At 37.4% G+C, this 13414-nt stretch overlaps 1 protein-coding gene across 7 annotated transcripts in view; it reads left to right on the top strand.

Moving 5' to 3' along the window:
• Positions 1 to 12962, top strand: part of RHOT1 (ras homolog family member T1) — a 52682-nt gene extending 39720 nt beyond the window's left edge. For 2 of the 7 annotated variants that reach the window (XM_081115699.1, XM_081115693.1), the window contains 3 exons: positions 788 to 910; positions 10269 to 10412; positions 11857 to 12962. In XM_081115699.1, the coding sequence (XP_080971825.1) occupies positions 788 to 910; positions 10269 to 10412; positions 11857 to 11974 (385 nt within the window). In that variant the 3' untranslated portion in view covers positions 11975 to 12962. The remainder of the gene's footprint in view (positions 1 to 787; positions 911 to 10268; positions 10413 to 11856) is intronic. The other 5 variants (XM_081115696.1, XM_081115695.1, XM_081115697.1 and 2 more) reach the window with 3 other exon arrangements.
• The last annotated feature ends 452 nt before the right edge of the window (positions 12963 to 13414 follow it).

Here is a 13414-nt window from a genome sequence, read left to right as displayed (position 1 = left end):
CTGAGCAGTCACTGGAGACCCCCAACTTTGGTTGCTAGGGCAGAGGTGAAACGGGTTGTCCCATGTGCCTGTACCAACTAGTGCAACTCCACTCAACCAGAAAGGAGTCAGAAAGCCTCCCTAAATTTCGTATCTAATACCAATTGGATCGTTGTTGATTTTTACATCCTACCCAGAGTTTCCTACTATCATACTTAGCTGCTGTGTTTTAGTAGCAGATGAAATTTACCCTGTTTTGTTCAAGATGGAGCCCTTTGATTTCCTTTGGGAACCAAGGTGCTCGCTAATTTAAAGACGATGTTGTTCATATCTCCTCAGCGTTGAATATACTCGTCTTTGGATTGTTATGCGTGTATTTCACTCTTCTCCTTCCTGGTTTTCAGGCATGTGTGTATGCTGAGGGAGGAAGAGGAGGAGCAGGGAGTGGTTATTTAAATGTTAGCAGACTTTGTCCATTTGGTGGGTGCTATGGCTTACTCAGTTTTTCTTTTTATTAATTTAGACGAGGGTGCCATCTATTGCTGTGCATATTTATTCCACTAAAACTCTTGTAATAATAATTCCATCCCCCTTGTCCTTAGATCTTCTGCAGGGAGGGAGGCGGGAGCTGTGATGGTTCATGATATTTTTGGTATATGTGGAATTCTGCACAACTTTAGCATGCCCCACACTATCCCTCTCCTTAGTGTTGCTTATGCCTAAATTTTTTTTTTAAGTTGGCACACCCTGACTTGTGCCATATTTGTAAGTAAGAACTCAACTCCTGTCCTTCTGTGTGTTTTCGCAGCCATGCCCGGTTACGCTGTATGTGCACCTGCAACAGGTGTACATTTTGCATCTGTCAGAACTTCCTCAACTCAGACTTGCTGCAATCTGTAAAGAACAAAATCTTCACTGCAGTTCTTAACAGGTTCTTAACTTTATTTACTGGGTACCAGGCATTCTGTTAAAATACAAAAGAGAAAAGTGGATAACTATTTATTACACTGATACTTACAAAGACAACGAGCTGACTGATGCCCAGCTATCTCACCATGGTGACAGTGTTTAGATCTTGAGTCATTCTTAGTAACGTCTTTAAATTAATAGATATATTTAGGGGACTGTAAGATTTTAGTTTTTTCATTAAGGAATTTAAAGTATTTTTCATTTTAGAGGATAATATATAAGGAGATTAAAATCTTTTGGCTGAGAGTTGTAGAAGTAGATTAGGACATTCATAGTAAGGAAAACACACGTTGACCCCAAATGTTATAATGTATTTAGGTTACATTAAAATAATACAACTTCTTAAACCCATACCAATGTGAAGAATATCTTGGGTTTGAACAAATTATCTATTATAAGTACCTGGAATGTTTATTTGAAAGAGTACGGCTTATGGAAATAAGGCTAATAACCAACCTTAAGGATTCAGAGGAACGTGGAAAAGAAAAATCTGTAGTACTAGTTTTTGAGGTCTTCACAATTGAGTCCAAAACGTGACATATGCCTAGAAAGTAATATGCTTTGAAAAAGGAAAGAAAAAAAATAGGATATACACGTGCTCTCAAAGCAATGCACTTGGGAGGTTCTTTTCTTATTCTGGCCATGCTGCCTTTGTTCAAGTTGATTTTACATTTTGTGAGCATTTAAGAGCCGATGTAATATTAATTTGTATCTAATGTCAAATTTTTATGTGTCTAAGAATGAAAGAGGATTTTGAAATCATTTAGATGTCACTAAAATTGTAAATGATTTTGAAATCATTTAGATGTCACTAAAATGGTAAATGATTTTGAAATCATTTAGATGTCACCAGTGGACTCCCACCAAGGACTAGGCTCTGACTGTACCAGATGAGTAGGGTAGTTTGTGTCTACCAGCTGTGAAACAGACTATACCTTATGCAAGCCAGAAACGGACTTGGAAAGCTTTCTCAAAGAGTTTTGGTGAGGTTTGGAGCACTAGCAGCTCTGGAATAAGAATGCAGCCCTCTCGGGTGACTGCTTTGAAGGGATCACCATACTCACTTGGTGTAAAGTTCTGCCTCTGTCCTTCGAATGGCATCTCCTAAAGTAGTAATACAGATTCTCTCGTGACGCCTGTCTGAGAAACTGCAGGCTAGTTCAAACCAAACAACATTCAGGAGCTCTGATTTGGAAATGGTCAAGTTGGAAGAGATTCTAAAATTCTTCTGGCCTAACCTCCCATTAGAATGCCTTCCTGCAACCCTTCTGGTGAGAGTGCTGTTGATCTGCTGAAGGCTTTCCTCATTGGAGAGAGTTTTTGCTTTTGCTTTTTATTATTTTTCAACTAAAATGATTTCCCTATAACTTTCTTTCCTTTAGTTTTAGTTCTGCCCTTTAGAACAACATACGACTATTCTACTCCCTCTTCAACATAACAATCCTTCAGACATTTGAAGACGGCCATCATGTCTCCCCTAATTTTCTCTTCTCCAGGTAGAACATCCCCATTTCTTTCAGCCTTTTCTTAGATTTGATGGTTTAGTGACTTCATCATTCCTGGTTGTCCTCATCTCAAAGCCCCGTAGGTTTTTAGGGTACCTGGATAAGTGCTCCAGGTGTGATCCCACTAGTCCAGAACAGCGGGCAGTCATGCTCCACAGTTAGGACACCTGTTTACTGCATGAATTCACTTTTTAGTGGCCCCATCCCACTGTTGATGCATATTAATCTTGGGGTTAATTAAGATCAGATTTTTTTTTCTCTCATATGATGTGCTAGTAAGGCAGTGTCTCCTCCTCTCTGATTGTGTATTTGCCATTTTTAGTTGACTCTGAATCTAATTGCAGATACGTACGTATCTCTATTAAATGTCACATTCCTTTTGGTCCATTTGTTCTAGCTCAGTCATTTCAAACATTATTTTTGCCATTTGTCCCATTCTATATCTCTCTCAACATTGTGTTATTTGCAAATTTTGAAGATGTCTTCTTTATCTTTCCAGTTGTTGATATAAAAAAAAAAAATGTTGAATACCCAAAGATTGAGAGAGAGAGAGAGAGAAAGAGAAAGCGAGCTAAAGTGAGCAAGCCCTATAGCACTCCGCTGGAGAACTCTTCCACGTGACACAGGCTCCAAATCCTTGGGGAGAGATTATTCTGTCCATTAAAAATATTGAATTATCCAGTCGTATTTTATCTCATTATCTTAAGAGAGATTTCATGGAGGGCTTTTTATGAAATCACTATATAATTTCTGCCACATTCCTCCTGCCTACCAGCATAGGAATTTTATCTGAACAGGAAGTGACATCTGTTAGGGGCCGTATTCTTGGTGAACCCACCTTGGCACCTAGTAATTGCTGATCACAGACCATCCATTTTATTTATTCTAGAAGCTCTTGGTTGTCCAGAATTGCAGATTAGTTTATTGTCTGCGTCTTAACAACAGTTTTATTCTTAGATTGGTTTAGTCAGCTTTCAAACGAAGTAGGTTGGGTGTGCATCATTGGAAAAGCTTGCTCGTAGTATATTATTCTGTACAGTGATCCTCGAAGAGAAATCAGTCCATTTTGCCATATTTATTTGTAAACTAGAAATTATTTAATGGTGATGTCAAGATACATCACTGATACCCCGTAATCAAGAACCGAAGGAATGAAAAAGATGCAGAGGGAAACCATTGTACCTTTCAAAGAACTCTTCCTGATCCCTGGTAGTATTTTAATAGCTTAGTTTATAGAAGTACAGTGGAAATTTGAAAGTTGTATATTGAAGTTTTTTCTAGTTTTTAAGAGGATGGAGATAAAGTTGGTGGGGGTGGAAGCCCAAATTAAGTGCCTATAGGGTCTGGATGGATAATGTAAATGAATGAAGGTGGCCACATATAAAAAATAAGAGAGGGTGGGGACTGTGACAGGCCGTGTCTAAAAGAGGCCCCCACAGCTCAGCTCTGGTGTCTCCAGGTGTTCTGATTCTATGAGACTAGATTAAAGCAGGATTTTTATGTGAAATTTCCTGATATTTAAATAATAGCAAGTTAAAATTTTTAAAAGTACAAATCAGAACAAACAGAACATGTTTTTTACAGGCCACCAGTTTGCAACCTCAGCCTTGGGATATGGCTTAGAGTTGTAAAAATGCACACACACAAAAGTACACCTGGGGAATGAGAGTGTCTCCTTCCCCCTTCCCCGTTTTACTGCTTCCACGTGAAGGATTTGAGAAGGTTACAGGATGATGGGATGAGGGAATCACCTTATGCTAGTATTTCTCAGGTTTTGGCAGCCTTTGGTGGCTGGTCACCGCTGGTTTGCCATGCTAGGTATGTCTTAATGTTACATAAGCAAAAAGGATTGATTGATTGAATACAAGCCATTTAAGAATTCAGCAGGGAGGATTCTCACTCAGCACTAACACTAACTCTTAAGTTTTTGGTTTTAGAAATCCACCATGCCTAGTATTTGATTTGGAACTGTAAAAGAGCAGTTTTAAAATTTTGATTTAAGCAAAAAGTTTCATCAAATGTCCACAAAGCATTTGGTAGACAAATATTGGTACATGCATGTTGTTCTCAAATTAGTGCATGGAAAAACTTTGATTACTGCATTAGAAATTACTTCTAGACATAACACATGTTTGGGGCCACATTCTTCTCACCCTCCCCCCAACTTTGACTTACTTGTTCAAATACTTAATTTAAGTGCCTGCTCTGGATAGGATTTGCTGTGAGCTGAGGCAAAATATGAAGATGAAAAAAATAATGGACCTCCCTTTAAGTACCTTTCTAAATATTAATTATGGTAAAATTTTTTTTCTTTAAATTTTGGTTGTATTTTCAGTGACCTTAGCCCCATGCTAAAAAAAAGGAGGTGCTATAACCTGACCATGAGAGGATTTAAGCCTTTTAGTTATTTTATACTTAGGCAATTTTAATAGATTCATTTCTGAAATTGTCCATTTTTCCCTAGCTATGTGTTTTTGACCAGGAAAGATTATCCTTTTTTTTTTTTTTTTGAGCTTATTTACTGGCAGTACAGATTTTAAGTAGAAAGCAGTAATACATTTTTTCCCAGCTTAATTGAGTGTATATTGACTTCAACAAGTAAGACAAGTGTTAAACTATGTATCTGACATGTAACTTTGGTAGTTAGGGCTTGCCCTTTAGGGCTGGAGAGGTTTATGTTTCCTTTAGAATAATTTAAATACATTTGCAGGATGATTAACGTGGTCAGATGATCTTAATCTTTGGTAATGCTTTCATTTCGAATAGTGTAAATCATGTTACTGGGGGAAAATAGCTTTTGATTATATTTTTATTTTTAAATACCTTTTTAATGTGGAAGTGTTAAAATGATTATGCAGGCATGAGCTTGAATTGTTGGTTTGAACTACCCAGGATTTCACTTTATTTATTATTCTCACTTCAGAACACTCCTACTTTGTATGAAGATTCTACTACGCTGTAGTGTGCTATGAACTTTAATTTGTCCCTTCCTTTAGGTGTTCACTTTCATTTGTCTGTGCCACTTAGTCATTTTTTTAACTCCTCTCGGTCCCTTTCCCAGCTAGTTTTCTGTGTACGATCCATTCCTCCTAACCTATAATTCAGTCACCATTGTTTATTTTACAATTCATTATTTTGGTGAGATTTTCTTTGTTTATTTTGGATATAGGATTTCTTTTATTCCATTTTATTATTTGCATTAGCCATATAAATTACGTGTTCATGTTACTTCTTAAGTTTGGTAGCAGCATTTTGCTTTAGCAACCAAGTGCATAGTTCACACTGAGTACTTACAGAGACCCAATGGTATGATGGACCGTCTTCATACCCAATGTAATTTCTGCCCTATTTTTACTGTATTTTTAAAATTGGATGTATATGACACTTAAGCCATTCATTAATGACTTACTCCATTTGCCCATGTTGCTTTTAATAATCACCTAAGTTCCTCTTTACATAATTTAAAATCATGTCACTTAGTTTAAGAGCCCCCCCCCTTTTCTATTGAAGAAAGAATTTTACTTTAGTCATACCAGAATGAACTACCTTTTCATAGGATTGCTTTATGAAGAGGATAGGTTCCTAGAATTCTTGATGTTACAGAGATTCTGTTGGGAATGTAGGAATTCTTAGGATATTATGTTATAGTAAAATATTGTATGCAAGGAATTCTGTCCTGTGTTTAGTTTCATATGAAACTTCTGTATTCCTTTGTGTGAAGGTCCTTACAAGGCTTTTATTTGAATTTGGATACGTAGGTCATATGTTTAAAATTATACAAGAGATTGTTATAGATTCTCATTAAGTATGCTGCTGCTTATAATTTAAAATGCCTTTGCCATTTGGTTAGTACATTAAAGGACACACAAGGTGGAGTTTGCCTATTTCGATCTTTAAGTATCAGTAGTTATCATGTAGATATTATGTTTCCCATGGCATATTTCCCATGTATCTATGATCATCTAAATTTTTATTCTTCTAATGCTTGGTAAAGCATTATTTTACATTGATGCCCACCTGTGTCCTTTCCCAAAGTATGTTACTATTCAGGCATGCTCAGTTAATGGCTCTCTTAGGACTTTTGTGTTCTAATTTATCTTTGTTGGATACGTACTATACTTTGATTCCTATTTTGAGAAATATATTAGAATATTCATGCCTACTAGTTCAATTAGGAAAATTTTCATTATTAAAAGTATTAGTAGTACAGGCATTTTTATTTGAAATAAATATTTTTAAAAATACTTCACCAGGCAGAAGCATTGAGAACAATAAAAGCATGAAGGTTCAGAATTTTTTTTTTTAAGTGAGTTATTAAAAACAGAAGACTATAGTTTTGGTGACCTCAGTACAGTTTTCAACTTAAGATAGGTAATTGAAATAGCAAAAAGCTATATGTGATACCTATGAGCCTTAGTCACTCTAGGTTACATGCATTACCATTATATAGACTATTTCAGAGTATTAACTTAAAACTCCATACCTGAGATACATATATGGATGGAATTATAAAATTGGAAGATCATTCATATTTGTGCATTTGTACACCTCTGAGTTGTGTTTGGAAAGGGTAAAATGAGTGAGAAAAATGAAAAGTAAGAAATTCAGACTTATTTCTGACAAGCTGTATGGGAGGACTGGAAAGGGTCTGTGTGGAACTGCTCTTCCTAAAGCCTCAGCCTTGTCACCTTTGAGTATATTCTACTTTACTTTTCTTTCCTCTGCATAATAGCCTGCAACCTGAGACAAGGTTAATTGATATCTGGGTCTCACTGAATTCTCCCCGCTTCCTCACATTCTAATTTTTGCAGACTTTTAGATCCCTTTAATAGAATTTCCATACCCCAGATATATAAAGCCCTGTGACACCTTATAAAAAACAAAATTAAAAATACCCTATTTGGGAATAGCTAGGATGGGTTTAATGCCGTTGAGCCCTTTAGGATTTGATTATTTTGTGTTTCTAAATTTCCAGTGGATAACATTCCCTTTATTTATTGTTGGTTAAATACATTGGACCAATAAAGATTTTGGGCCATGTTCTTATATTCACCACAAATGTATGCCTTCCTTAAGGCATTCTGTGCAAAGGTATGTGGAAATTTTTGTCACTCTGTTATATGCCTGGTGTAGCTTTTCACCAAGACATTCTTTTTATTTTATTTTATAGTTTTTATATGTTTTTATTGGTTTTTAAAGAGAGAGGAAGGGACAGGGATAGAGAGATAGAAACACTGATCGGCTGCCTCCTGGACACCCTCTACTGGGAGTCAAGCCCACAACCTGGGCATGTGCCCTGACCGGGAATCGAACCAGTAACCTCTTGGCTCATGGGTCAACCACTGAGCCACACCGGCAGGGCCACAGAGACAATTCTTTATTTAACTCTTTATTGCCTGAATTTTGAAACATTTCCTCCTTTGTGCCTTATTAAGTAGCAGCCTTAATAATACCCAAGTCCAAACATATTGATCGGCTCCCACACCTTTCAAGAAGCACTTGTCACCTGATGGGTATGGGCCTTCAGCACTCCCCAGACAGAAAACCAGCCTCCAAAACACAAGGGTTTTCCACCTGAGAACTTGAAAGCTCTGACAAGCTTCACGTGATTAAATTTATATTTCAGCAGTTAGTCATTATTTCTTACGTTCTAAAAAGAGACACTGCTGAACTAAATTATGTTATTCCAAATAGAGTAGGAAAATGTGGTGACTCTGGTATATCGATAGATTTTTTTAAAAAGAAGCTTTTTACACAGACTCACACACACATCTTTAACCCTGTAATATTGATCTTGGGGAAGTCTTTTAAGGAAGCTCTCCTAAATACAGAGAAAATTCTTATGTAGAAAGATACTCATCACTTCAGTCATAGTCCCCCATGAGTGGAGAATAGGCACCAGACGGAAACAGTGTGGCCTCTTAGAATGTATGGAGAAGTCCTCACGTGGTAGGTTTTTAAAGGATATAAAATTATATAAATTATACACACCGTGTTTGCAGCTAAGTGAGAAATACATAGAAAAAGTCTAAAAAGAAATATCCCAGATTTTAATTAGTTGCCTTAGGTGATAGGACTGTAGGTGATATTTTCCTTCCTGCTTTTATTTTGCACATATCTTACAACGAGCATGTATTACCTTTTTAATACTAAAATACTTTAAGAAGAAAGAAAAAGTGTGCAATAAGATATTATAATTTATTCTAAGATGATATTTTATGTGAGTCATTTTGAAAGAACCATAGTTTTGAATTGGGGAGGAATTATTTTTGCCTGAATTTAGAATTGAATTGGGAAGCAGCTTTATGAAACTGTTATTCTGCTTCTACTTGGGACCTAAAATGATAAACATGACTCAGTTCTTAATACTTATGGAATACAATTAAGATGGCACTATTCTTTTTTTTTAATCCTTACCTGAGGATGTTTTTCACTGATTCGGGCTGGGGGTGGGGGGGAGAGAAACACCAATTGGTTGCCTCATGTATGCGCCCCGACCGGGGTCAGACCTGCAGCCCGCCTGTGTACCCGGACCGGGAATCGAACCCTCGACCCTTTGGTGCACAGGACGACGCTCTAACTACTGAGCAACACCAGCCAGGGCGAGATGGCACTATTCTTTATTCAGGTGTTGTCAGTTAGCTAAGCAATGATAAATGTGCCATCCGTTAAAAATGCTTTCTCTTCTATAAATAGAGCCCAGTTAGTGCCGCTTTTAGATTGAAATAGTTCTCTAAGTAGCTTGCTATCTGTGTGGTTTTCCATGTCTAAAGTGCCTGAAACAACTCCTATAACGTGGATGGAATCATTAAAATATATTTTATGAGTTAATAGTTGCCTTAAGTTTTTAACTAGCTATATCTTGAGCATGTATCTATATTGTTTGTCATATGTACATATGAACTACTGTTTTGCCTATTCACGGCTATACTACAGCTTGGGGAAAATAATTACTGTCTTGAAATACAAAAGAAAACTAAGCAATAAAGTCAGTCAGACTACATTACTTTTTTGAATGATAATACTTTCTTAAAATACAACAAAGGGAGCTAGTGCATAAGATTCCGTACTTGAATATTTATGAGAAATTATTTTGGCTGATTTTAATCTTACTGCAGCTAACTTTAATCCTAACCCCTTTATTTCCCTAAGTTAAAAAATAAGTGTAAAAAAAGTTATAGAAAAATCAGTGCAATGCACAAAAATCATATAGAGACCAAAGCTTGAAGCAAAAGCTCTAATGCACTTTTAACCTGTGTTCTCACTTTAAAGTCTGTACATCTCAACTGATTTGAAGTTGTAAACTTTGAAACTCTCTCATCATAGGTTCATAACAGTCTGTGAGTTTGCAATGTTGGACGCAATTTTTCACAGATGTGTTTTGTAGTTTTTTGTAGTCTGAAATTAGAAGTGTCTATGAACTTCCTGATTAATAGTTGTTAGCCTCATTTTGAATGAATACTTGCGGTCACCACATGTCAGACACTGCTTAGGGCATTGGTTTCAAGGGCTTCCCCTTAGTGTTTTGGTTATACCAAGACCAGCCTCTGCGGGATCTGTAGAGAATGTACATTACAGCCTTAGGTTTCCTTGCCTAGTATGTGAGTGTGTTTTAAACAGTACATATAGATAGATTTTTTTTTTTAAAGTTTTGCAACTTGCTATAGACTACATTTATTTTAAATACAAAAACCATGAGAAGTATCATATAGGGTGGCAACTCAGTTTCTGTGTGGGCTGTTTGAGAGACGTTATTTTCAGTCCCCTTTCGTGAGCGCTGCTATGAACCGCAACCTGTATGCATGTGTATAAAAGGTTAAGAGCCCGGGTAGCTGAGTGGGGTGCCATGCTGTTAGCAGACGACGAAGGCAGCATTACCCACCAGGTGCACGCCGTCAGCTCTGTTGAAGATTCCATCTTCATGGAGTCATCCCATGGTCCACTTTTTCTTGAAGCCAGGTAACATTTCCCACGAGCAGTGGGTTGGCCTTGTTGGGAGTTTTTCCAACTGGAAAAATTCAAACCTAAGCATTCTCTTCCCTAACTTTGAAAAAAACAAATAAAACATTGCCTGATGAAATAACTAATTCGCAAGGAGGAATGAATTTGTTATCACTTTGCTTTGTAAAATAATAATTATGTAAGGAGTGATATTTTTTTTTAATAGAAACTGGGGAGGAGAAGCATTCGGAGTGCTGAGTGTTGTTTTGCCAGGGTGATAGCATGGGGCACTCTGGATTGTATCGTAGTCTTGTTCCTAGGGATGTGCAGACTGCGTTTTGTGATGACTAAACTGATCACTCTTTACCTATTGCTGAGGCACAGTAGTTTTGTACAATTTCTATTCTTGGCTCTTAACTCTCTTGCATGTCAACGTCTTGGTCTTCTAATGATGTCTGACTTTTGCTTCAAATCTGTTTGTTTAACTTAGTTGTAAAATAACCTGAACCAGACAGTCTCTCTAAGCTCTTAGTTCTGTTAAGTTTCCTGCATCACCTCAATTGTGTTCACTTAACTGAAACTCCCGTGACACTTGAATAAATGTTCCCGCCTTTGCTCTAAAGCTTTTTTCTCTTAATGGTAAGCTGTCATACTTGAGGCTCTTGAGGGTGCTTAGCAGTGCTATTAACTGAGCATGCTCACAAACTCAGTTTGTGGTACAGGCTGTCCCTGTTCTTGTCATGCATAATATGGCTTCTTTTTTTTTTTTTAATATCCTTTACTTTTCATTCCATCATGTTACACTGTGTCTTTTAGTTGTTACCATTGTCACTGCCTGTCTAACTAATACCAGGGTTGGTTGGTTTGTTTCCTTTCTTTAATCAGTAGTAACCAAAATAATGCAAACTGATAAATCTTCCCCACCCACTTTGCTGGGGGCGTTTCTTTTGGTAAATTTTTATGGGGCTCAATATTTCCAAAGTTGACTTCCAGCATTGCTCTTAGAAAAGTATTGTCACTTGTCGCTTAACTGCTTACAAGACAGCTTTGGGTGCCTGGAGACTCGAGATTGCACATTAAGTTCCTCGAAATTGACCCTCAAAATTGTGAGGTCCCAGTCTTACCTCCCATTCTGAAGGAACATGGTGGTGTTAAAAAGTGGGACGTTGCTTTTCCTGAGTTCTCCATTTCCCATGTGAAGAAAATGTATAAAATTTTCAATGTTGTTTACCCCCAAATCGTAACTAATTGTAAAGACGTTCGTTTTTATTCATGTCTACATTATAAGATAATGATCGTCTAAGGAAAGTACCTGTGGCTATACCGATAAATATTGTTGGTAAGCATTGCTGTACGCAATTAGCCTGACAAGTGTGCTAATACTTCCCTAAAAGTAGACTGTTAATACTGGTATTTTCGTACTAATCATGTTTTAAATATTAATTGTATTTTCTGACTACAGGCACGTGACACAAGCTGACCTCAAGAGCTCCACGTTTTGGCTTCGAGCAAGTTTTGGTGCTACTGTTTTTGCTGTTTTGGGCTTTGCTATGTACAAAGCATTACTGAAACAGCGATGATTAAAACAAAAAATACTGGCCCCTACCTACCAAATACTTTTATGTACATTCTGAATGCTTTAAATTCTGCTAGAAATATTGACATATTTATACATGCAGAGTTACTTTATTAATTATTTGTAATTCGTGCATAAATGTATTTTAATGATAGTTATAACGGCAGTATTGGCTGGCATGTGGAAAGAAACAGCTTAGCAGCCAAACTAAAGTGGCTAAGTTCCAGAGGCCAAAAGGGAATGTTTTGTAAATAATGTACATATTCAGGCAAGATGTGGTCTCCCAAACGGAGTTCTAGAAACGATGTTTCTGGACGTTTTTACACGGTATTAGTACTCAGTTGGCTCACTCTCCTAGGCTTAAGTCAGCTCAGAGATTGTATTTACTCACGGATCACTTATTTATTTCACGTTTAATCAGGATGACCTTTGGGTCCTTTTAAGTCTACGAGGCACAACTTAGCATTTTCTCTCCCTTTTTAAAAACAAGTCGATGTCAGCTTACCAAACAACTTTCTTTCGGTCATTTGCTGTGGGCCAGCCTTGAAGCCGTCCTGCGGTCTAGACAGTTGTGTGCCTGAGTGTGAGACCCTCCTGTTAGGAAGCAGTAAGCTGGAGGCGATTAGCAGGGGTGTTACCTGAGAGATTGTGTTGCTTCCTTTGTCAGTATGTTGAATTTTATAGCCCTGTCAATCAAATGAGAAAAACAATTTGTATATTATCAGTGTTTTTAGTTTGAATAAAGAGTCACCACTACCACAACTGGATTTCCCCCCCGAGTGTATGTCGTTCTACGACGGCTGTGTCTGTTCTAGTGTGTTGCAGAAGCTGCATGTGTCGCGAAGTGTTCTGTGTCTGGCTAGGATAACCTAGAAGCAGCACTTTTTTAAATGGTAAAATAAATCTAATGAATATAAACTCTCACGATAAACCTATTTTTTCCATCATTGACCTTTTCAAGTATTTAAATAAATAACTACTGTGTACTGTGATCTCGAGGGGTTTTTTTGTGTGTGTCTTACAAAGTAAGTATTTCTGTACAGATGGGAGTGAAATCCTGTGCCTTCTATCTTTCTTACCCTGGAAGTTATTTTTTGTACAAGAAGATAATACTTGTTAGGAAAGAAGACAAGTAATGGTTTGTACATATAAGAGGAAACCTAGTCTCAGAAAAGGCCAGTTGCTTTCCTCTGCACGTACCTCACTGGTGTGGTTTCTGCTCTGATTTACTTCCTGCCTGTAGCGTGGATGTTCCCCCCTTGCTGTTCTGAGGAATGTTGTCTCCTAGGATCACACTTTTTTCTTTTTTGGCTAATCCTCACCTGAGGATATTTTTTCCATTGATTTTTAGAGAGAGTGGAGGGGAGGGAGGCAGGGGGTGGGACAGAGAGAGACACATCGATGTAAGAGAGAGACACTGATTGCTTGCCTCCCTCAAGCACCG

Source organism: Miniopterus schreibersii, assembly GCF_964146895.1.
Source record: "Miniopterus schreibersii genome assembly, chromosome: 16".
NCBI classification, from domain to species: Eukaryota; Metazoa; Chordata; class Mammalia; order Chiroptera; family Miniopteridae; genus Miniopterus; species Miniopterus schreibersii.
This window is presented reverse-complemented; position numbering and strand designations above follow the sequence as displayed.